This window comes from Vanacampus margaritifer, chromosome 17 (genome assembly GCF_051991255.1).
Source record: "Vanacampus margaritifer isolate UIUO_Vmar chromosome 17, RoL_Vmar_1.0, whole genome shotgun sequence".
Taxonomy (NCBI): Eukaryota; Metazoa; Chordata; class Actinopteri; order Syngnathiformes; family Syngnathidae; genus Vanacampus; species Vanacampus margaritifer.
Genome location: NC_135448.1, coordinates 5,326,313 through 5,352,435, shown reverse-complemented (window position 1 = coordinate 5,352,435; position 26,123 = coordinate 5,326,313). Strand labels below are relative to the sequence as shown.

Below are 26,123 nucleotides of genomic sequence, written 5' to 3'. Positions count from 1 at the left end.
ACCAAATAATTATGGATAATAAACCAAAATTCTACTCAACTCTACTTTAAAACCTTGTTTTGTGAGTTGTTACACAGCAAAATATTCCTTCAAAACAACACTGGCATTGTTGTGTTGCAACTGAATTGAAAAAAAAAAGTAAATAAATCACCAGTTCATCAGGCGTTACAGAATAGAAATATATTTTTAATACACATGAAATACAGCTTGTGTATGCAAAGTCAAATGTTCTTATTTACATAATTTGTATTATTTACAGTCGGTGTGCATTTTCTCATGTACATCAATTACATAGCCATTGCTTTACAGACTCAACAGTGAAAATACTTCGTTACAGACAAACATTTAATAGATTTAATTACATGTTGACTTGGAGAGATGCAGCAGGAACAATACACGACGTTTTAATGATTTATACATCTGCGGATCAAACTGTAGTTATTAATTGACAAGTGTTTTCAGTCACTTTACCCATGCTACAGATCAAGCTGTTAGACCACAAACTGTAGACACAAATCCTTGCTTGAAGACGCAAGCACTAATATACACCAAGTTGTCTATATAGAGGTGTGCACACACACGCACACACCAAACGCACACACTGGAATTGAAGCGTATAACTCAACAATTAAGATTCAGGCTAATAAATGAATCACATCAGTCACATAAATCACATAAATCAGTCCCTTGTCTGATTTAAGGATTGATAAAGAGGTGCAATTTTTTTTGTGTGTATCAGAAATGTGGACAAAGGCGGAAGTGTATTGCATTTACTTAACTTATTCAAACCCCAAAACGTATAAATACGTTTATTTAATACTTTGTCCTGCACTCTCAAAAACGTATTCATACGTTTTTAAATGTTTTTTTTTAATGCGAGAGCTTTGATGCAACTTCTGACCTGCAGAGGTCGCTTAAAGCAATGGTAGTTATTACAAAAAACGGTCAGCAGGTGGCATCAAAGTATAAGAGATCAGCCAGGGCAATGTTGCAACAAGCTGTTTTCAACAAGTTTGTAAATAATGATAAACCTTAGCTATACTGTATTCTAATGCGAATTGCTGCAAAACAGAAAGAGATAGAAATATACTTTCTTTCCTGATGAAAGAAGATACTCTAATCTTTATTTTGGCAGGTTCCATGTTTTATAGCAATCCAACACAATATTCTTTGGGCCTTGCAAAATCAGTCAAAATCCAGTAAAACAGCCGGGAGTGAAGGGGGTTGTTTCAGTGAAAATAGCGGGGAATGAATGAGTTAAAAAAAAGGCACCTGTTTAAAGTCTACAAACGAATAATGATACCCATCTTCTTTATGTGATTCGAAGGCAGGACTATCTCCCAGTGTCTTAAACTCACGTTAAAATAAAATTTAATTAAACTAAATAAGCCGGTCATATTTGCCTATGGGCTCTCAATTCACATTTGCACTCTAATCTAAGAGGAAAAAAATATATTACAAAAAACGGGGAAATATTCTTTAAAAAAAGAAAAATAATAATTTCCGAAAAACAGACAAACCTAAAAAAAATCTGAAAAAAAGAAAAAATAGTTTAAAAATATATATAATTTTTGAAAATCAGAAAAAAAATCCTGAAAAACAGATAAAAATGCATAAAACCTTTAAGACAACAATGATTTGCACAGACACTCAGTTATTGTGGAAATTCAACCAAACTTGACATACTCTATATCTGTTCATCTGAAAATACTGTTTTTGGGAGGGGATCACATTAATGAAAAGAAATGCAGTCAAAGTACATGATTTTTGGTGGAACATTAAAACAAACTTTTTATGAATAAGTTTAAATCAAATTGACAGATGTTTTGTTCCATATTTATTTGCTGAGTTTTTGTCCCCAATACAGTTTTGCCTTTATGTGTAACTGCCTTAAATTCATTCAAGTTGTGATTGCTAAAAGAATAAAAATGATATTTTCTGCTACAGTGTTGATAGTTACAGTACTTCACTGTGCAGATAGATAATAAACCTAACATAACTAAAATAAGGCAAATACACACAAGAGTCGACTGATATCAAGCCAGCAAAGTTTGCTTTTTACTGAAGACTTAAAAACAAGCAACAAGTGAAGGCATGTCATGGGAGGAAAACATTTAGCGAGTCATGTCCTCATCATCACCATAAAACGCTAATAGGCCATATATGAAACAATTTAGTTTTGCCGATTGTGGCATCACAGTTTTTCCAAGCCATGCAGATGACACATTGCGTTATTCCCGTGTGACACGTGTGAGCATTGTGCAACGTAGAAATGCTGACCCATTGAATATAAAGCCACAACAGCACACAACATCCTGTCTGTGGTCTCCTTCCACTAAATATCCGGTAAATGATTTTAGAAAATGTTGCACTGGTGTAATTTTACTGTTAGTCGTATCCTCCCTTTTCAGTTTTAGGATGATTTGATCCATACTGTCAGTTCCTGTTTTTATTTCCAAATTTGGAAGTGAGATTTGCTGCTTTGAGCAAGGAAAACAGAAACTGACCTTTTGGTTTTTGTTTTGAATAAGTAAATAAGTGTTAACAAAGCAAAGGCAGTGAAGGCCTTTTAATCAACCCTGAGAAATTAAAACTGACATTAAATTGCTCTGATAATAATAAATATAAGTGTGTTTGTCAAGAATTTAGTTTTTAACTCCATTTGAAATATATCATCTGGGTCAGCTGCATGCTACCACAAGAAGCAATAATCGCCTTAAAAAACAGTAACGCCACTGAACCTTCTATTTTCACCACCTTTTTGACACACTATGCCAATTTTGTATGGGTTACAGTTATCTAAATTAAAGACATGGCTACATCTGTTGGTCCATAAAACACTACAGAAACAAAACAAAACGAGCAAAACACACTCGTAGACTACTGAAATTAAACAAAAAGATTTTTAGAATACATCAATAAACCATGTCATTAACATACAGTATTTGTATTCACATTTTGACCGCAGATATGGAACCTTTGAAGAGTATAATGTACTGTACAGCTGTTACATTAGCAGAAAAGTCATCTGCAAAAGACAAAAACAACAACCAAATAAAATAAAGACAATTAGATAATTTAAGATAAGAGATTGATAATTGGTTAAAAAAAAATCTCTGTCCACACTCCTCAGGCCTTTTAGACTGAAGCCAGATTTATTTATTTATTTTTTTATATATATTTTTTACTAATAGTTATTGTACAATTTAAAGAAGAAAAGCAGAATACTTCGGATAAAAGTAAAGTGACACTTGAATATAAAGTCAACAAAATATAAAAAAGAATGCTCCTGCAAAAACACATAAATACTTTAGACTATTAAAAGAAAAAGTTGGATATACTGTATGTGTTGGGGCCAGAACATGTACAGCCTGCATCCTCACATAACTCATGCTTCTTGAGGTCTCAGCCACATAACCTGAGTGATTGGGGTGGGTGAGAAAGAGCTGCAGCCTCAAATTAAAACACAAAAGTTCACCGATACTATCAAAGGTATAGTCTTCAAAACCATGTTCAGTGACTGCAATTTCTTTCAGCAGAGACTAAGAACAATGTAAATAAGATAAAATAAAATAAAAATAAAACATTTTTTTGCATGACATGGGTACAATGATTGATCATGTCACAAATCTGTACCTTTTGATCAGTCATGAATCAGAAGGTGCATAGTACCATCTACAGAAATTAGTGTAAGGTACTCACTGGTATGATAAATGCTTTGGAATAATTCCTTGGTCTCCATATGACCGTTTGCTAAAACATTCCACTTCACACTGGACATTATATCAACCACTGAAGAAGTACACTGAAAAAAAAGTTTTCTCTTCTAATGTGAACCGCAAGCATTCATGTCAAACAAAGAAAAAGGCAAACTAATGTTCATTTCTCACGACAGCAGTGTTGTGGAGTCCTAAAAAAAAGGCTGCACAGCTGTGAGAGTGATCACAGCCAACTTCAATCATGGCCAATCAAAGCGTCTCCTTTAAAACCCATGGCTGAATTGTTCACGTTAATTTTCTAACAGCTGTTAAATCAGAACCCCACCTGGAGGCCAATCTGTCCCTCGAAACCCTACTTTGAAGTACTGATGACTTAAAAACCCAAGGTCACACATTTTGACAGCTAAATTTGTCAACTCAATTTGTAATAGCTGTTAATCATGACCCCACCTAGAGGCCAATCTCTCCCTCGAAACTCTACTTTGAAGCCCTGATGACTTAAAACCCCGAAGTCACACATTTTGAGAGCTGAATTTTTAACCTTCATTTTCAAACAGCAGTTAAAAACCAGGACCCTACCTGGAGGCTGAACTCTCCTTTGAAACCCTACTTTGAAGAACCTGACGCCTTTAAAACCCAAGGTCTCACATTCTGACAGTGGAATTTATCAGCTAAATTTTCAACAGCTGTTAATCATGACCTCACCTAGGGGCCAATATCAACCTTCGAAACCCTACATTGAAGCCCTGGTACCTTTAGAACACGAGATCACACATTCTGACAGCTGAATTTATCAACTCAATTTTGTAACAGCCATGGTTCAGGAGATCAAGCCGGTCGTTCAGTAACCAAGTCATTTGTCGTTGTGTCCTTGGGCAAGACACTTCATACACAGTGCCTCCAGTGCCACTCACACTGGTGTATGGATGGTGCAAATGTTTGGTGGTGGTTGGAGGGGCATAAGTTCCACCTAAGCTTTTTGGAGGTATTTTGGATTTAGAGAAGAAGATGTACAGGAGAGTGAGGTTTAGTGAAGGACATGCTTGCCAAAATAAGTCGTTTTTCACAAATTGGTAAGAATTTGTGCCTTTGTATATATAGTACATACCTGTGGGTATGTGTTTCCACAGCATTTGTGTGAGAATATTCTTTATTTGAAGAATTATTACTCCCAAAATTGATGCTATCTTTCTGTTAGCATTTGTATGAGATCCTCCATTCACCTGCATTAGCATTAGCGCTAGGCTTGTGATGTGTTAACAATGAAGCATGTTGTGTATTTAAATACACACTGTATGTAATTCTCCTTATCGTTTGTTTTTTCGTTTGTTGGTTTTACAGTTAACTCCAAATGGAGTGTCATTAAACAGCTTAAAGGACGCTTTGGGACGGCAGAATCGCACTGATTCGCTCTGGGCTAGCTATAAGCTACATGGATGGTGCATTCAGGGTCCTTTCACAATGTAGGTAAACGTTCGTTCAAAAATCGTTTTTCTTCGATCATTAACCGTTTTTCTTTGATCATTAATCGTTTTTCTTCGGGTTCAAGGTTCAAGGTTCAAACCCCACTTGGACTACTCTTCAGCTAAGTGCAGCAGAGCTTTGACTGGTAAATGGGAGGTGAGGGTTTGATTCCCACCTTCACCAGATTGCAGTTCAAGTTTTCCATTTATCATTCAATTTCAAGTAATACTTTGTAATTTTCACATAAATTAGCTTAGCATTCAACTATCCAGCATTCCCACACAATTTCTCCAGAAATTGCACTGAGTCTAGTTTATTAATTGTAATTTACTTTCATACTAAGCAATCCAACAGAAAAGCTACATATTTTAATTTCAAGTTCAGCCAAGTCAAGTGCAAGTATGTCAAGTATTCATCACAAAAGATCCTCAAAGGGATTTACAGTTGACAAATACTAGTAACGTCCTCTGATCTAAACAATCAAAAAGTCAAAAGTCCATTTGAGAAAAAAATGGCTGTTGACTGTTTTTCACAAAACCTGGATTCGCCGCCGCCAAATGGACTCCACAGCCTCACCAGATCAACTTTGTCAAGTTTCCTGAACCAGCCTCTTAAAAAACAACCATTTGTATTCTACTTTTCCCCCTCCACCTGTCTGCTTTCTGTTCCCAGCCCACCTCACCCTCCACACTTCTGTTTTAGAACCTGTTCTCTGTCTTCCAGGAATCTGCTCTCTGATTTCCCCCAAATCCTCTTGTCTCCAGTCACAATCAAATATCTGACACAAACAATACCACTCTTTGCATCATGACCTGCTGTGCTCTTTTGTATTAGCAACAGATTCTTGCTTGGATAAAGTGAGGAGAAATGACGGCTGTGTCTTGGGCACGGAGTTGGACAGCCTGACATGTGGCAGAAAGGAGGATGATGGAAAAAGCTTCTGTCAATCATGGACAATCCACAGCGTCCTCTGCACAGCACCATCTCCAGGGCAGAGCAGCAGAGCAATCTGTCTATCTATCCGTCTGTCCATCTTATGATAGTAAGAGAAATATTATCTGAGCGTCTAAGAACAATCAAGTTACTACTTTGGGCAATTTTGCCAAATAGGGAAGGCTTTGTTGTTTGGAGGCGGGAATTCACAGTACTGTTTTATACACATACAAGACTTCATAGTACTGCACTAGCAAAAGTCAGCAATCAGGGTCATTATACTGTATATCCAAGCAGCAAATTAATTTTGGGTTTTTAATGGAGAAACGGAGCAATATTGTAAAATATCTGGCCTTCCCATTTTTTGTGTGTCTGGTCTAGTCTTGTATATGCTAAAATAATTTCCCTGGTTAATTTTAACTCATTCAAAACCAAAAACTTTATTTATTTATTTTTATGCTACAGCATACAAAAAAAACACTATGACAGTTTCTGACATAAAGAAGTCGCTTAAAGCAATGGTAGTTATTACAAAAAACGGCTAGCAGGTAGCAGCAGAGTATAAGAGATCAGCCAGGGCCATGTTGCAACAAGCTCTTTAGCACTGTCAAGCTCATTATTCACAGCTTTGTGAATAATGATGAAACTTAGCTATATTCTAATGCTAATTGCTTCAAAACAGAAACAGACACAAATATACTTTTTTGATGTAAGAAAAGACTATAATCTTCCTTATGGTACGTTCCATGTTATTATGGCAATAGAAAATAATATTCTGTGGACCTTGCAAAATCGGTCAAAATCCAGTAAAACAGCCGGGAGCGAAGGGGGTTGCTTCAGTGAAAATAGCTTGGAGTGAATGAGTTTTAATGTGTTTTACCATGTTGGGACGGATATGACGTCACTCGCACCCTTTAGTTACTATTGACTATTGAGTGATACAATATGTAAATCTCTCATCCAGACTCAGATATTTATTTATTTAAACGAAAGGATATAACCTGACTTGACAGACTTGCATGCGGCGGCTTATTATTTCAATGCGCTGCAGCAACGGTCTCTTCTGTCAGCAAAACAGGCGTCGTCAGTGACGGATTGACAGACCTTCCATCAGTATAGACTGATTGAAAGTGCGCAAGAATGACTCAGATTTGTCAAAAAATGCCGTGTTGATTTGGGGGAGAAGGCTAAGCCATCTCTGCTTTCTACGCCACGACATCACGGCTTCACTTCTTGCAGGTAAGTATGGCTACGCGCATTAGCTGTCATGGCGTGTCGACAAATAGGTTCCACGATAAGCTTGCTTTAATACAACCAGTCAGTGTAACAAAAAAACACGTTTGGATAAAATTTTTCTTGATAAACCATTTGTATTTCTCCTTCAGGTAAACTTAACTCATTCACTCCCAGCCATTTTCACTGAAGCAACCCCCTTCGACTTTTGACTGATTTTACAAGGCCCACAGAATATTCTGTTCTGTTGCTATAAAAACATGGAAGCTACTAAAAGAAAGATTAGAGTCTCCTATCATCAGGAAAGAAAAGTTTATTTCTATCTGTTTCTGTTTTGCTGGGTTAGGTTAGGGTTTGATCTCTTATACTCTGCTGCCACCTGCTGGCAGTTTGTGTAATAACTAGCATTACTTCAAGCGTTCTCTTAAGTTCAGAGGCTGCATCAAAGCCTTCTGTATGCTCGAGCATAAAAAAAATGTATAAATACGTTTTGGGACCATGGTAATATTTAAAATAGAACATTTTTGGGAGCAAATTAGTTAAAGTATCATCAGTGATTGCTCCACTTTTCTACATCCAATATGGTGGAAGGAAACAATTTATACTCAGAACAGGACCATGGCCTGTGAGAGTAATTAAATTGGCAGTCAAAAAAAACAAATATGTTTTTGGGATCCTGGATTTATTTTACAATTGTGACATTTAATCTACTTTTAGATCCTGCGGTAAGCTTAGAAGAGAATTACTCGGTCATCAACTGATGAGAGCTGACTTTGAATCAGCTGATATTCCAGTAGTCAGCTGACTTTGACATGCCACAAAGTGACTAGTTAAGTCACAAAAAATTTTAGTTCCTGTTCTACTGCAGTCATTATTTCATATCCGTAAACTAGGCGCTATGTAAACAAAACAAGTAAAGCATGGCGCAGAGCTCTTGCTCATCTTATAAAAGTTGAAAACCATAAAGCCTCACACACACGCAACCAATTCATAGCCACGCGATATACGACCCACAGCTTTACAAGAAACGCATCTAAGGATTCCTGGCAGATTTTGTATTGTATCGGAGTCTGCTACTGATACGGTCCTTATGACTCTCCTTGACGAACGATATCCGGTCAAATCTGTAACTGGATTACTTTTGGATTACTCTAATATTGAGTATGCTCAAGATAGATGGATGATAGATAGATAGATAGATAGATAGATAGATAGATAGATAGATAGATAGATAGATAGATAGATAGATAGATAGATAGATAGATAGATAGATAGATAGATAGATAGATAGATAGATAGATAGATAGATAGATAGATAGATAGATAGATAGATAGATAGATAGATAGATAGATAGATAGATAGATAGATAGATAGACATCCAATGAGGATGACGATGTGTGACATCAACTGCAAAATGAACTTTTATCCCAGTCACAAATTTAGCCGTGTATATGTTGTGTATGATGTTTAAATAGTGAATTGGTGGGAGGAAGATTTGTTTGGAAGGTGTAACTCACATTATGGTTGTAGGCTAGCGGGCTAGTTAGCAAGGAGCTACAGCGCGTAGATCATTCCAAATTCAATGTATTGGATCCATAATTGTGCATATGGTCCTCGTGGAATGTACCTCTCACTCTTACTTTCGATTGAAAATGAACTGACAAAATCGGATATATAGATGAATATATCTATATAAATGAGTATCAATAAATAGGTGAAAATATTATGAGCAAGATGTTGCAATCCCTCCATTTCCTATAGCACTTGTCTTGCCAACTAGAACCGATCCCAGTTGACACCCTGCAATGTTTGCAGTCAATTGCAGGCCAGACTTCAAAACATTCACAGTCAGATTCACTCAGAGAGATTGATTCAAAAACAGATGACTAATAATATTAGTCAGAAAAATTGTTGGTTGATGATCAAACACACTTAACCCTATAAAGGGCAAACAGAAGGCTTTGATGCAGCTTCTGATATGAAAAGGTGGCTTAAAGCAATGTAGTTATTATAAAAAATGGCCAGCAGGTGGCAGCAGAGTAAAAGAGATCAGCCAGGGCCATGTTGCAACAAGCTCTTTTTGCCAGTGTTTTCAACAGGAATGTGAATAATGATGAAAATTAGCTACATTCTATTCTATTCTATAAAATGAAAGCATTGTGACTGGATGTACCAAATATGACACAAATCAAGTCATATATGGAAGTTGATTTAATTGTTTTCCCCGAAAACCAATAAATACTCTATTTACAAATAATAATTATTTTTTCATATATTTCATGTTCAGGCTTTAGAGGGTTAAGTCCCACTTTTTTTCATAGTCTGTCTGGCTCATCCTGTGACTTATACTCAGGTGTGATTTCTATATAGAAAAACAATTTGAGCTCGGACTCGCCCCCAAAACCCCTGTTCCTTAATCGCAATAAATCATCAAATATTGTCACTCCATTTCAGAAGATGGCGATGGTGATGCACCAAAGTATTTGCCAATCACCTAAAGAAAGTAGAAGAAGAAATGGAAAAAAGATTTACAGTACAATATTTACAGCACCAAAAGGTATCATAACAAAACAGGATTCTATGTTTGGCCGCAAAGCGACACTGGAGTCTTGTGAAGGTAAGCCATTTTAAACTAAAAAGAAAATACTTTTTCATATTTAAAAGCAGAAGTTTCGGAATTCATTCGCTACTATCAACACGATCAGGGAACGGAGATTTTGGGTGCAAGACCGAGCTCTTCTGTTCTTTGTCTTGGTTTTGGTAAACTAGATTTCCCCCAAAATACGACTTAATAGTCCAGGGCAACATATATTTTGTTTTCTTCTTTATGATTCATTTTTGCGACTTATACTCCAGAGTGACTTATAGTTTGAAAAATTCAGTATTTCAATTTGCTGACGGAGAGGTAGGGCCAAAATTGAAATGGCTTCTTTAAAGTGTAAGTCTCAGCAATAGCACTGTACAAAAGTGGAATAAGCTCAGCAAACAGTCAACATGGAACCATTTTCTGAAATCCTAGTTTCCATGACACACCACTAGGATATGACAAATGCAAAATTGCACTTCACAAAATGCAGGTTTTTGCCTTTATGCCGGAGGCATCTTTTCAATATGTTGTACCTTGTTTTGTTCATCAACATATACAATGAATGTCAGTTCACCTCATTTGTAGAGCATCTGCAGCCGGCTGGTGTGACAGTTATTACGGCTGATTTTGTTGTCAGGCTGGTAGAGGCTAGAGGAATTTCCAAATGATGGAGGGACCGCATGCAGCTCAGAAGTGGGTGCAGGGTACCCTGGCGGCGGGGCCAATGATCTGGGATCAGTGGGGGGGATGGCGAGTGGGGGGGTGCTGTGGTTTTGATTGGAGACAGTGGATGGTCTTCTCCTTGAGCGAAGGGCCTGTCGCTCAGAGAGCTGGTTCCTCAGCTCCGAAACACGTTCTTCTTTCTGAGGGAACATAGACGAAATTCATTGCAATGCTGTGTTCAATGCGTCCCTCCTAGTCTAAACAGAGTATTATGATCGATATTGGTGGAATGAGAAATAATCAGATAAATGGACCTGTTTACATTCATTAAAGGGCAAAGGCATTTTGACATTCTACTGACACCTGCTGTCAACAGAAACTGATGACAAAGAGCCTTCAGCTTACTTTGCGAACGTCACGGTTCACCTGTTTTCTGGGTTTCACAATCTCATCTGTATATGTGTCTGCATTGACAAAGATTGCCTCCAATGATTTTTGCATCGAGCTCCTTCCACCGTAAGATGTTACTCTATCGTTGCAACTATCAGCATGACTTGTCTTTTCTTCACTTTGACCATGCGACCCAACTGCCGCAGGGAGAAACTGGACTCATTGCTGGACATAACGTTCAAATTTTGAGTGCGTGCGGTGAAGCCCTATGATACTGATTAAAACGTACTTTCCGTTCTGTTAATTGTTGGAATGCTGAAAAGTTTGTCGTGCAATAACTCTCACATAATTCATCCGATTTACACCATTCAAAATTCAACTTGCTTCAAAAATCCACGCCTACCGGGGAATATCATCTGCATCATCAGCACACTTTCCACGCCCACTTCCATACATACAATTTATCATCATCACCAGTTAGTGGATATTGCTCGGTGGCGCAGTTGATAAAGTGCATTGTCCTGTAACTAGGAGGTCGCAGGTTCGAATCCCATTTCTGACTGTAAATTGCAAATATATCCATGGCCATTATGCTAAGTGATATACATGTATACCAACTGACTATCATATCAGGAAATGGCTTATAATTTCACTGAAATGATTAAATGCATGTTAGCTTTCAGTACCAGATGACACTTTTAAAAACAAATACACAATTAGCCATAATTTTGAACAAGTCAAGTTAGCTCAGTGGTTAGAGCAATTGCCTTCCACTGCATAGTACCTGGGTTCAAACCCAACTTGGACCAAATTTGAGTACATTTGATGGTTCGATGCCAACTGACTATCAAATCAGGAAAAGGATCATAATTTCACTGAAATGATTTAAGCACATGCATTCATCTTTTCAGCATTCACACGCCATTTCTGCAGGAATTGCACTCTGACAAGTCAAATGCAGTGTTTGAATAAAGAAAGCAACGATGAAAAAAAAGATGAGCCATGAATACTCATTTTGAGTAGTTCAATATGTTTATTAATAAATTTAGAGTTGAAAAAAAAAGACAAATTCAGATGACAGAAGGATTCTTTGGCCACAATGCGACACAGGAGTCTAGTTAAGGTAAGACATTTTAAACTAAAAAGAAAAATAATTGAAAGAAAACAGGAATTTAAAGCTGCTGAACGCAGAAAATTTAATCTCAAATCGCTACTGCCACGTGTGGCTGAAAAATTAAACTGCACATTCGCTTCTCAGTACACGATGCACACATGACGGCAAAGCCGCTGCACAGGATGGAAATTCGAACCCGAATTCAGTATGAAAACTATTGGCTAGAGTCTTGCAGGAGTACTCTTTGTGAACAGCTAAGGTGTAAATCTGCTAATTAGACGATGTTTGAGTCATAAATGGTCAAGTAAAAATGCTATTGTAAAGATATTTTGGGGCAAATTCCTCCGTAGGACAGTTTGATTTGGATTTTGACAGTTACAACAAGCAAATTTCACCCACACTATACCATCACTGCCTATTTCACAAACAAAAAAAACCCAAAGAAATTTGCATAATGATGTGTTAAAATAATTATACACCATTCTGTGTTGTATTATGGCCATTTACCACACACTGAAAGACGCTATAATTTTTTGCTGACTTTTGGTCTTATCTTTCTATTTCACAATGACAAGAAAAGACCAAAAGTCAGTTAGAAATTACTCTTTTCTAATTGTTTTTGTGACAGTTCTATTGTTTTTTGGAACCAAATTGTTTTATTAAAAGTTCACCTCACACATCAGCTTTACAAAATGGCATATGCTGGCGGTGTACACTGTGGGACCACAATAGATCGGGGTCGTCTGCAAATCACAGGGAACATATAAACAAACAACCATTCATACACACATTTCCACCTTTGGACAATTTGGAGTCACTATTAAACTCAACTTTATTTATAGAGGCGCATTCAGATTCAAAAATAAGGAAAAAATAAATAAATTTGTCTCACTTCTTGTATAATCTTCTGCAGCTCCTTGTTCTCTCTCTCCAGCTGTCTGGATTTCTCCTCATCATTGTTGTTCATCGATGAACCGGTCTTCATGGTCTCCTGGGCGTCTGATTGCCACTCACCTCGTGTGATCAAACGTCGCATCTACAAAACATGGACTTGCTGTATTACAAATTATCATTAGATTGCTTTTTTTTGACATGACAACGGACCTCTCTGTGTCAAAAACATGGCTAATGTTTTGCTATGCTTGCGTTTGGCCTCGTATTTTGACATTAGAAAACAACAATTATGTTTTCTTGCAGTAAATAGAGAGAATCCAAACAGCTATTCTAGACAAAGTGTAGTCTCTGCAGAAATGGGAATGCTGAAAAGATTAATGCGATTAGCGGAATGCTAAAATTTGAATGCATGTGCTTAGGAAGTAAATTGAAAGATAAATTACTAAGTATTAAAATGTGGTCCACTAATTTGACATGTTCAAACTCATGGCTAATGGCATATTTATTTTGAAAAGTGTCATATGCTGCTGAAAGCTAGCATGCATTTAATCATTTCAGTGAAATTATCATACATTTCTTAATATGGTAGTCAATTGGTATAAATGTATATGCAATGGATATATTTACAACATAGAGTTGAAGGTGGGATTTGTACCCACAACTTCCTGGTTATTGAACAATGTACTTTACCAACTGCGCCACTGAGCAGTATGAGAAAGGTGGAAATGATGATAAGTTGTATGTATGGAAGTGGGCGTGGAAAGTGGGACTTAGAAAAATGTCATTGTCTGTTCCATTGAAAATGAATGGGAAAAGGTTGATATACAACGTTAAATTGTGCGAATACTGTAAGTAATGTGAAATCTGCTTCAGCATTCCCACAATAATTTAAATGTGGCCAAAGAGGAAAATGATGAATAGACTCCGAGGTTGACAAAAGAGAGCAAGCTTGGACAGGAGTCGCTGCTGACAAAGCAAGACAGAGACATTCTACAGGTCATTATGTGATATATTATTGCAGCTCAGATAAAGAAAGGCCATTTATTAAACAGACTTTGACTGCTGTTTTAATCTGCATGAAGACTTGACGGGCAGCAGTGATGCCGTTTTACCTTGGGAACAAACAGAACCACCAGGGTGATGTAAACAGAAAAAACGATGGCCAGGGAGGCAAAGGCGAACGAGGCGTCCTGCTGAGATGACAGGATCATGGTGACAGGGGCTGTGATCAAACAAAGCACCTGAGGAAAAGATAGATTGATAAAACATTGTTAGATGGACATGAAGTCATTGTGACAGAATCGTTTTTTTTTTTTTTTACTATTTGACAGGTTTGCAAAGAAAGATTATTTTCACAATTCTGGGAAAAAAGGTGATTATCAATATGTTATAGCAGAATACTTTTTGGTGCATTGTGTATGCAAGTAAAGTTCCACGCTGCTTGGCACCGTCTCTGGGGGTGAGCAGGGATGAAATAGAATTTGACGAGATCAGACAGACAAATAAGAAAATTAATTATTCTCTTTGCGTTAAAATATGTCATTGCCTGATTGCCTTGGTGTTTCCATACTCTCAAAAACATGTTTTGTACCATCACCTTTGTCCTAATCCTCCTTCTACCACACTTTAGAATTGGTTTGCTTGTTGTTTATGTTGACCTTGGTTACGGAAGCGTATTACATTCACTTGGGGAAAAAAATCCTCCTGTTTTTCTAACAAATTTTGTTGGTGAGCTTTGTTTTTTTGTGTATTTTTTTTAAATTTTCAGTTTTTTCAATATATTTTTTCTGTTCTGTCCTAAAAAAATATTCTGAAAAACGGAGGTGGGGGATTTTTAGAAAAATAGGAGGAAAAATTACACCCACCCCCCCCAAAAATCTGAACCCCCCCCGAAAGCTTCTGTTTTTTTGAATATTTACATTTATTTGTTTATTTTTTATTTTTTTTTTTACCTCTGAACTCCAAGTGACTTGTTGCAGACTTGCTTATGGCAGATACTTCCCTGCATGTTCTTTCAACTATATCACTTACTGGCTTAATTAAGGTAAGTATACGAACACGTCAATCGATTGGCATTATTTTAGTAAGTTAGGTTTCTACGGAAGCGTATTCCATGCGGGAAAGTCACTTGGAGTTCAGAGGTAAAAAAAAAAAATACATTCTGAAAAACAGAGCTTCAGTTTAATATATATATTTTTTAGGAATAATTTCCCCCCTGTTTTTCAGAATTTTTTTCCTATTTTTCTGAGTAATTTTTTTTCGCCTGTTTTTCTGAATAATTTGCCCCGTTTTTTTATGACAGAAAAATATGCAGTTAACAGAATTTTTTTCTGAAAATTAACAAAAATAAGCACAAAAAATGAATCCCCCCCAAAAAAATTGTCAGAAAAACAGGAGTCATACGCTTCCATATGTTATACATACAAGATTTTGTTATTTATTTTTTTCATGCATGGATTGAATGTTACTGAATTGTTAGTAAGGAAATGTTATTTGTTATACCAGCAGTGTCCTTTTAGAAGATGATGAAACAATATGGTGTGGAAGTAAACAACCTAGTTATTTATGTAGACAGACATTGTCTTGTCACAAACAAAATGAATCAAATCCTACCCAATTTTGTTTGTCGCAAAGCACAACAAGTGCTGTCAACCCAAAATGAATTAAAGTCATAATAATAGTGGAAAGAGAGCTGTGCTTGTTGTCTCCTTGGCTGTAACAAAGTGATGTGGTTTACTGCTGATTGCAGTCAAGTAAAAAAAAAAAACCCTGAAAGAGACACCAGCGCAATCTTCTTCAGGGCCAAAATGCAATTACTCAGAGGCTGCTTACGACAAATCGATCCATCAAGGTGGACTCTCTTGATTTTTCCATCCAATGGTAAAACGACTCAAGCATACATGAAGTCACATATATGCAGTAAATATCTCACAGACATCAGGACAGAATTGAAAGCCACCCACTTGATGTATCAGGAACCCTCTCACTTTCCAAATAGCAGTCTGTTTTGTACACTGAACAGTTATAAGTGGCAGTGTGTGACAATGTTTATAATTACAGCACACGCGAATCTGGGTTATATGGCTAAATTAAGAGGATGACATAAAGAGGGCTAGTGTACAGGCTAAAGTGCATTCAGTGTACACATCAGTATATGTATATATATATATATATATATATATATATCGTCTTTTTTTTTTTACTAAAAAGATCAAAAACCTTAACTCTTTGACTGCCAAAAACGTTAAATAATGTTTAGTAAAATCCTACGGAGGAGCGCCAAAGACGTTAAAAGACGATGAGCGATGACTCTCTTTGGACAAGATTAGGTAGGCGTCAGTAGAAGACGTGAGGCGGAGTGTTGAGGGGACAATGGCTGAGGAAGCCATAATGGCGACCGGTTGCAAGCAGCTCACGCTTGAGCATTTTTTTCAAAGACGAAAAGCATCGACCAATGCTAAAGAGCACATTGATGACGACGATGATGATGATGGTGACTCCGAGGTTGACGCCGAAGTTGGAAGCGTTGACGCGGCGGCTATGATCACGTCATAAAGCCTCACCGGTTAGCGATGCTAACGCCGGAAAACGCGGAGCACAACCGAGCACTTCTGCCCAGGCGGACGTTCAATCGGACGACGAAGAGTGCCCCGAGTCCAATGCATATTCATCGGAGGAGTGGGTACAGTCTGATCACGGAGAAGACACTGGTTATGGACTACGATGCCACCATGAATGGAGCGGATAAGATGGATCAACCACCCGGTATAGGAACTGAAGGACATGAGGAAGCCAGACGTAACACCACCGTAACGTCACCGTATCATGATCCTGAGAGTAGACTTGATGGCAACATGGCCAAACACACACTGCAGTATATACTTGCTATTCCCCGGAAAAAAAAGCCAGCAAAAAAATGTAGCGTCTGCAATCGCAGTGAAACTAATCTGTTGTGCAAATCCTGCTGCGTCCCCTTGCACGCAGGGGAATGTTACAAAAAGAAAAACTGTATTTGAAACATCCACACAATTGTAAATAGTACCACGGTTGCACACATTTGTAAATAGTTTGCCAAATTGTTTTGTCAAATTGTTACACTGTTGAATGTAAATAAACGTATTTTGCTATCAAAAAACACTTTTTCATTGTTGGTGGTAGCGTCTTACAGAAGTCAAGTAAACACTGTTTAGGTGTTTGTGGCATCATTCATGGAAAAAAAAGGTGTCAAATTCACTAGAGTGCATGAAATAATATTGTTTCACAAAAAGCTTGATTTCTCCGTTTTTTGTTTCAAAAAGATCATTTGGGTGAAACTAACCATTTTCTATTGTTGATTACTGAAAAACGGAATAAGGTAGAAACAAACTTTTTTTCTGATGAAAGATGAGAGTTCAATCTTTCATTTGGTAGTATGTGTGTTTCCATAGTCCAAACACAACATTTTCTGTGGACCTTGAAAGATCAGTCAAAATGCTTAAATCGGCTGGCACTGATGGCATCCCTTTTCTGAAAACGTCTGGCAGTCAAAGAGTTAAATATATAGTATACAGAATGCGAAATGAACTAAATATTCAGGCACATAACCTCATTATTCATGTAAATACAATCATAAATCTGTTGGATTTCCATGTACTTCCAAGTGTAAGCTCGTCCACGCTTCTCGTGTGTCATTATCCAATCCATTCCACTTAATCATGTCAAAAACGTCCTTATTAGTAATAATCCAGTCCATGTTTTCACTGCGTCGTCGACTGCGACCATGCTTGCATTTGAACGTGCCTCTGTCAGCCAAGTGTTCCTAACATGCCAACTACAAACAGCATTGAGGAAAATAATGTGACGGATGGACTGTAATTAATTAAATTTATGATCAGAAAACAATTGATTTCCTTCACTTCAATAGTACTGTAGATAGCAAGAGCCCTTGTCATGTTTTGTTATCCAATTCTAATCCATTCCACTTGAACTTCTTTATTACTGATAATCCACTCCATGTTTTCCTTGTTTGCTTGCTCCTAACCTGCCGCTATTAGCGTCCATTGTCTTTTACGACCAAGAAAGGGAGTCATGATGGATATAAGGAAGGAAGTTTCTGAGGAATAAAGTAAGTCATCATCACTGTCTGCTGGTAGTAACAATTACTCTACAATGCATGTGAAGTTCCTGGCTGATATTCAGATTTAGCGTTTTTTTTTTTAGAGGGAACTTTATGCTTGAATTCACACTAAAATAAACTTGATAATTCACTTATGCTTGTCGTCAGTGGATGATGATAATAATAATATAATTGACAATAATATTTCTCCACCCATGTTGAATTGTAGGAAACAGTACGATGAGTAAAGAGAGCAAGTGTGGAGTGATAACTACTGGAGACGTGAGTGTAGACAGTGAGAGTCTAAAAATGAATAAAACTCAATATGGATATAATATTATGAATATGAAACATGTCAGTCAAAGTGCATCATTTAAGACTAATTTAACCTGAGAGTAATGAACAGAAAGAAGAGATATTTAAAACAAATTTAAGGCAGGCACCTGTAGCACGTCATAAACAGGGAAACTCGGTCTACTTACATAATTAAAACTACAATACTTAAAGCAAAAAACAAAAACAAAAAAAAAATCAAAAGAACTAAAGACACCTACAAAGTATGGAAATAACCAGAAATAACCTGAAATAAAAAATATTCACACTTTAATGTTACTTACATATTTAATTTAGAAGTCATTGAGTAATATTTTCCTTATAGTCACATATGCACCGAAATGTAACATGCCACTTCAAAAGTATTTGGGAGCAAACAGTTACTGTGCCTTGAGCCAAATTCATGTCATTGGCCTCTCTGTTGATCAGTTAATAATTAATGCAATGTATCTTAATTGAAAATGATAGACTCACTTAACGACAACACAGTTACCTTTTTTCGCATAGTTTTTTGTACACTATAAGACAATGTGTACATATATTTATATATTTTTGGTTAATTTTATGAAAATGCTTCATGTGTTTGTGTACCATATTAAGATACTGACAGAAATAACACCTCAAGTCTAATAATGAATTTTAACTTTTACACAGTATTGTATTCCTTTTATATCTGTGCATATTCTAGGGCAGGGGTGGGAAAACTTGGTCTTCGAGGGCCGAAGTCCAGCACATTTTCCAGGTTTTCCTCTTCCAACACAAGCTGATTCCAATCAACAGGATCGTTATCAGGCTTATGCAGAGCTTGCTGATGAACTGATCATATAACAGCTGTGTTGGAGACTGGAAACATCCCAAACCTGCAGGACTCCAGCCCTCGAGGACCGAGTTTGCCCAGCCATGTTCTTGGGGTTAAGCCCCCCCTTTCCATGGATTAGAGTCTCTTCTTTCACCAGGAAAAATAGTATATTTGTATCTGTTTTCATTTTGCACCAATTAGCATTCAAATATAGCTAAGTTTCATCATTATTCACAAACTTGTTGAAAACACTGGGGAAAATAGCTTGTTGCAACATGGCCCTGGTTGATATCTTTTACCCTGCTGCCACCTGCTGACTGTTTTTGTAATAACTACCATTGCTTTAAGCGACCTCTTCAGGTCAGAGGCTGCGTCAAAGCCTTCTGTATGCTCTAGGATAAAAAAAGACCAATTGGCAGAGGATGTCTGTTTTAGCAATGCTAACAGACAGTCCCATTTGCTTGTAGGCCCTCACAGCAGCTGTGATAGCAGCCTGCAATCTTTTTGGAGTGTGTGCCACAAGCGCACAATCATCAGCATACTGTAGTTCGAGTATGCGAACTGACTTGAGCTTTGAAGTCACGCGGAGCTTCCTGATGTCAGAGATTCACCCCACAATCCTCCTCTATATCCTTGTATAGAAGAGTTGTCACACAAAGGAGAAAAATGTTAAAGAGCACTAGTGCGAGCACATAGCCTTGCCTGACGCCTGTGCCTACACCAAATGCCTGAGACTCAGTTCCATTTACAATAACCTTGGCATTTATGCCTTCATGGAATTCCAAGCGCTGCAAGAAGTGAAATTCCCCGGCTGTTCCCACATACCGATTTATCGCCCTGTTCTTGTAGATGGCAATAATGCTTGCGGCCATCCATTGATGGGGGACACATTCCTGCATCCATACTTCAGCAATAAATAGATAAACTGCTCGTGAGGCAGAGGTAGTAATCTTGCTTTAGGATTTCAGCTGGGATAGAATCAGGACCAAGGGCTTTTGTTGTCCCACAGCGATCTAATGGCTAAAAGGACCTCGCTGAAAGTTGGATGGTCATCGAGAGACATTATGGTGGGCAGCATAGGAAGCTCGCTGAGGATAGAGATGTCCACTGTGGTGGTGTGATTGAGGAATGCCTCAAAGTGTTCTCTCCATCGTTTGGTGATTTTGACCCGCTCCTTTATAAGAATGGATCCATCTGCACGTCTAACCAGGCAGACACAGCAGCTTCTTAGCCCAAAGAGCGTTAAAGAAGTTTAACATGTCAAGTTTGTTGGCATAGATCGGGATTTCTTGAGCTTTGGAGGCCCACCACTTGTTCTGGTGGTAGCGAAGCTTCGACATCTCATCATCATTGCTCTCCCTCTCTTTTTCCCCCTTTCCCCTTTCCCCCCTCTTTATTCTTTTTTTTTGTATGTGCGTGTGTGTGCGTGCGTGCGTGCGTGTGAGTGTGTACTCATTAATTCACCTAAAACCTATTAAAAATCCCATACCGTTCACCTAAATCGAATACTTCAGAATCCAGCTAGAGTCGTGAGGTTGTCAGGAGACCCAAGGAAGGATCAAAGAAAATAAAGGAAAGTGAAATCCAGCACCGACCAGACATCAGTAAACAGACGGAGTAAACATTTTTGACTGGTGAGTATGTTTGAACGTATTGGCAAGTACATTTGAAAGTATTTGCGAATATTTTCAAACATTCACATACGTTTGAACATACTTGCAAATACGTTCAAACATACTTACAAATATATTTGAACGTACTAACAAACCCACATAACCGTACTTGTAGGCTAAATGCGACACATAGCATATTTTCCCATAATGCCACGGGTATTACGCGCGCATGCGCGAATTAAAAAAAACAAATTTTTATTCATTTTGTATGTTCCAACGTGCTCACAAGAATGTTAGAACTTATTTGCGAGCATATTCGAACATTTTTTAATCATAATAAATCGCATGACTTCAATAATTAACTCACGATTAATCATAAATTTTATATCTGTTCTAAATTTACAATACAAATATTTTTTATATGTTTTCATACTCTTGTTAACACAAACGTGGAAAGAATGTTTAACTAATAAAGATATGGCTGACTCTTTTAGTCATTGATACAGTAATTTTATAATCATAAAATTTTGTTAAAATTAAAAAGATGTACTGTACTACAAAAAAAAAGAGTAATATTGATTTGTGTTGGTCATTTTTCTGCCACTAGATGGCATAGTTGCATTTGTAAGACATTGGTGACAGCTAGGTAAAATTTTATTTTCAAATTAAGAGCTATCTAATCTTGAACATGAAGTAACTTGTTAAATTCTGCGCATTTTTAAAATTATTATTATAGCGGTCATTAATTGTGCGTAAAAAATTTGTTGCGTTAAAGGAACTTTATATTAAGGCTCTAATTTTGACAACCCTAATTTATACGTTCCAACATTCAAACATACATAAAAAACTTTTACTCCAAATTGGCAGTTGCATGCTTCCGTAAAAATGAAAAGAGAAAAAAAATCAGAAACAGTTAACCAAATGGTTTTGTTACTGAAAAAAACACAAATGCTTGACTCCCAGGAGTGACAAAATTAAAACAGTGCTGCAGTGACAAGCAAACTAAGAGAAAGGACAATTCACCAAAAGATGACAGGTGGAGAAGACAAATTGGTTGAAGCCCGGGATAGACTTTTAGAGGGTGAGGGACATGAGAAAGACGTAGCTGAGGCCCCCCAAAAAATCGATACACATCAATCAACACTCAGTGATCTCTGTACCAAAGCTGAAAACCCCCCAAATGTCATTCAGAAGGGCAAACGAAGGGAATGAACACACTACCGGCAGAAGCAAAAGCAGCAGGAGCAGCCTGGTTCTTATGTCGGTACAAATAACAGCACACAAATAATATCCTTTCCACCACTCGCATAGAACTCCTGTTTCATTCCACTCATCTCTCAGTAACAAACATGGGGTTTTGAGAAGAAATCAAACCAATGTCATCTATTCAGGAGTCAAACTGCTTTTAATGCATTATATAGCCTCCAGAAGCAACATCAAACATGTCAGCATTCCCAGACAACCAACACAGAAATATTTATTCAATGTAAATAATATACACATAATAACTTAAAATACGGTGTAGAATTATTGTTAAAACTCATTCGTCACAATAAAAGGAATATGACATACATTACTGCCACCGACAGGTCAATGTTTATGAAGTCACACTCGACGCATTGATGGCCAGCACACGGCTCCCTGGCTGCATGCAGAGATTGCCCTGTTCAACTAGACACGAAAACATGGGTTGTTTTTCTAACATACTTGCTGAGGGAGCTGTGCATTTTGAACAGATTGGGCTACTTTTATCCAATATTAGGATAATGATTTTGATTCAGCAGATTGGATTGAGGATTGGATTTGGGTGGACTGAGGATCTGAAGCTGGTCATCATTTTGGACAGATTTGAAGGGTGACTTTGAAGTAAGGGCGGCGTGGCTCAGTGGTAGAGTGAGGCTGTGGGTTCAATCCTCAACCCTTGTGACCACGTTGAAGTGTCCTTGAGCAAGACACTGAACACCGATTTGATCCCAGCGCCCTGCATGGCAGCATGGGTGAATGTGAGGCATGGTAAAGGTGTTAGAATAAATGTACATAAGTTATCCCGTATTCACTCTTATAGTATTGCAAAGCATGACTTCTGCTCTTGCAGCTTCAGAACAGAAACTGTGCCCTTATCACAAGATAGGGACTGAAACATTTTGTTGTTGGAACACCCTGTAAAAAAAAATAAAAAGAGAGGGCTTGGGAGAGTGTGCCTCAGAGCAGATAGAAGATTGTAACTGAGCACATTTTTGTCCGTTCGCCTCGCAAGCAAAAAAAGAATCTAAGTCTCTTGTCTTGCTTCCTTGTATGTTGTTTATTAAATGTTCTAGGTTGATTGAACTTGACAAAAGGGTACCATATGGTGTAGATAAAGCGCTATGTAAAAAGCATTCCATTTGCTATTTAAATTTAATGTAACATTCTTAGAAAATGTTAACAGCTGTATGGCTCAGTTGGTGATCGGGGTTCAAATCCTAGTCGGGGCGAAGGGTGCATTAAAAAAACAGTTGAACCAAAAATAAATCAATTATGAGTGAAAAAGGAAGCAACCACTACTTGGGTCATGATGATCCAACTTTTTTTTTTGTTGCACAAACCAACCTAAGAAATTGGATTGTTATTTGTTGCACAAAAGATCCCAATTTCCCCCGTAAAATAAGGGAGTTTTGCCACTTGTTAAATAAAAAATCTTGACTTAAAGTGGAAGTGGAATGGTACAGATCAACGAAATTCATTTTACAGTTTTAACACCTCCAAGAGTCTATCAAAACAGTGACAACTGACAAAGGTAGGACAGGAGCTGGAGGACTGACGGGTCACCAAGTGGCACCCCAATTCTTTAGATAAAAGGAAGAACAAGAGGTAGGGAGGGAGGGAGAGAGAGGGAGAGGGGGTGAGGGGGGGGGGGGTCTCCCAAATTATGCCCCTAAAGCAGGGGGCACAGTGTGAGATCTGGGTGAAATCCACAACCCAATGCGGTGGGTGGAAATAACACCGTTTCTCTGTTGTGAATCAAAGAAATGTTGTCAAGTAGAAGTACTATTTCAACAGTCGTCTTCATCATGCAGTTTACTTATTTTGACATCAAGATGGCACCTAACAAACAATCATTTTTGGGGATGCCCGCACGGCTATCGGTATTCAGAAGTAGGGATGGGCGAGTACCGATACCAGGTATTGGGTCGATACCAGGCCACATTTCATGGTATCGGTATTCACGACAGATATCGATACTGAAATCAGCCACTGCTTTTGTGGTCATTTTTTGGTCAGTAACTGTCAGAAAGACTGGGGGGAACAAACGTTTTGTTCCGCCTCGTTCGTTTCCTGTGTGTCTCCTTATGAGGTAACAGTTGTTCATTTCATTAATTCGGCAGTGCCATTTCGACGTGCATTACTGAAAATAAGTAGTAGTAAATATCATCTACTGTATATCTGCGGTTCGATGTGTGTTATATATGTTTTTCGCTCACCTAACTTTGCCGTGTTTAATTGACTCGTTTACGTTTGCTGCACGCTTAATTGTCTCGTTAACGTCAATGCTGCCGTTTACGGACCTCGCACACGCTAATTATAGCTCTTCTACAGACTACATTATATTTGTGATGCATGGAGAACATGAAACAGGAAACGGAAATACAGAGCAGCCTTCCAAATCAAAAGTATGGATTTCAAAACAAGATATAATTAAACATCACACACTAAACAGCTTGAGGAATTCTAACATGGTAGATATTACTAAATTACTTGAAGTCCTATTGTATTGAACCACATATTTTGATTAGGACTTTTTTTCTGGCCACTGGATTATTTGTCTCATCTTATATATAGATTACATTTTTTTATTATTATTATTGTGTGCTCTCTGCAAAATAAAAAAAAAAAAGTGGTATCGAACTCCCTATTCAAAAGTTTCATATGATGCATTATGTTTGTCCAACTCACAGCAACGTTATAGATGGCCATGCCCACAGCTCGGTGGTCGTTGATTTTCTCTGTGGAGATAGACTTGGTTTCGTAAGCCAAGAAGATGCCGAGCAGCAGCAGTAAGCCTTTGTAACCGTACACCACACCTGCACAGAAAGATTGAGACAGAACACTCAAACGCAATATTATATTATCACATATACATGACAACAACAAAAGATGCTTACAATATTTCATTTCTCAGTGAATGAACTCCGAGTCACTGGGATAGGAAAAGTCACTAAAAAGCAACATAAAAGTAATGTAAAGCACTACAAATATTCTGAATGATACATCATCAACAATTTTACTTTAATAACTATGTAACTTGCATAGAAATGATGATTGTCATCTGCATTCAATGTCTTGGCTGGACAGGAGTGCCATGAGAGCAACATTTTGTATGCATTATGTGTGTGCTGTTCATATTCATCTTAATTCCTTAAGGGAAGTCATACATAGGATACTATAGGTTTTAAAATTGTACACTGGCATCGTACTGATCCTGCAGGACCTCAGTAGTAGTAATATAGAGCTTTAGCTCATCATTTATGAATAAATTAGACCATGTTATGAGAATCCCTAAATGAAAAATGAAGCCCCTTTTCAGAGCCAATACGTTGCCATCAGTGTTCACGCAGACACTGAAGACATTTAATATTTTCAATTTGATGTTTTTGAATTTACTTATAGGCATAACAATGTGATATAATCATGAGTGTTTAATAGAATACAGTGGAATAATGATTTTGTGAACTTTATTTTATCCTCTCACCCTCAAAGCTATTGAAGATAGGAATGTGCATGATGTTATCAGAGCCTTTTGTCATTGGAGTCTAAAAGTCTGGGGTTAGGTCCTAATTGCATTTGTTCCCCCAGTCAAGAAGGTTGAACTGTATGTAAATGTCTGTTTACTAATAAGATTACACCTATGTCCAACCTGGAATCAACATGTCTGTATGTAAACGTCTGCTTGCTAATAACATCACACATTTGGTCACTAGGAGTCGACATGTCTGTCCTTTAATCAACTTAGGAGGAGAGGAGGAACCTTTTATCTTTTGAGTATAAATGAGTCGATGTTCTGTAAATTGTCACACACTTGGGGGGATCCACGTTGCATTCAGATGTGAGTGTCCTGACTGTGTCTTTAGGGGCCTCTAAATAAATTCTTGCAAGAAAACTTCTTCATCAGATCCTGAATACAATTATTTTGGACACGCAAAGATTACACTTAATATAGTAATCAAAATATTCCTTCAACATCTACACAAGAACAGTCCAATTATGGATTTACATGGATTCAAGCACTGGTTCCGCAGTCCAATTAA

The 26,123-nt window shown here is 37.6% G+C and overlaps 1 protein-coding gene across 6 annotated transcripts in view; it reads right to left on the bottom strand.

The window, feature by feature from the left end:
• Nucleotides 1-165: 165 nt before the first annotated feature.
• The window catches only part of gabbr1b (gamma-aminobutyric acid (GABA) B receptor, 1b), a 305,030-nt gene continuing 279,072 nt past the window's right edge, over nt 166-26,123 (bottom strand). For all 6 annotated transcript variants that reach the window (XM_077548507.1, XM_077548508.1, XM_077548509.1 and 3 more), the window contains 4 exons: nt 24,772-24,899; nt 14,111-14,239; nt 12,997-13,140; nt 166-10,800 (listed from right to left, as the gene is read on the bottom strand). In XM_077548507.1, coding sequence (XP_077404633.1) covers nt 10,513-10,800; nt 12,997-13,140; nt 14,111-14,239; nt 24,772-24,899 — 689 coding nt within the window. In that variant the 3' untranslated portion in view covers nt 166-10,512. The remainder of the gene's footprint in view (nt 10,801-12,996; nt 13,141-14,110; nt 14,240-24,771; nt 24,900-26,123) is intronic.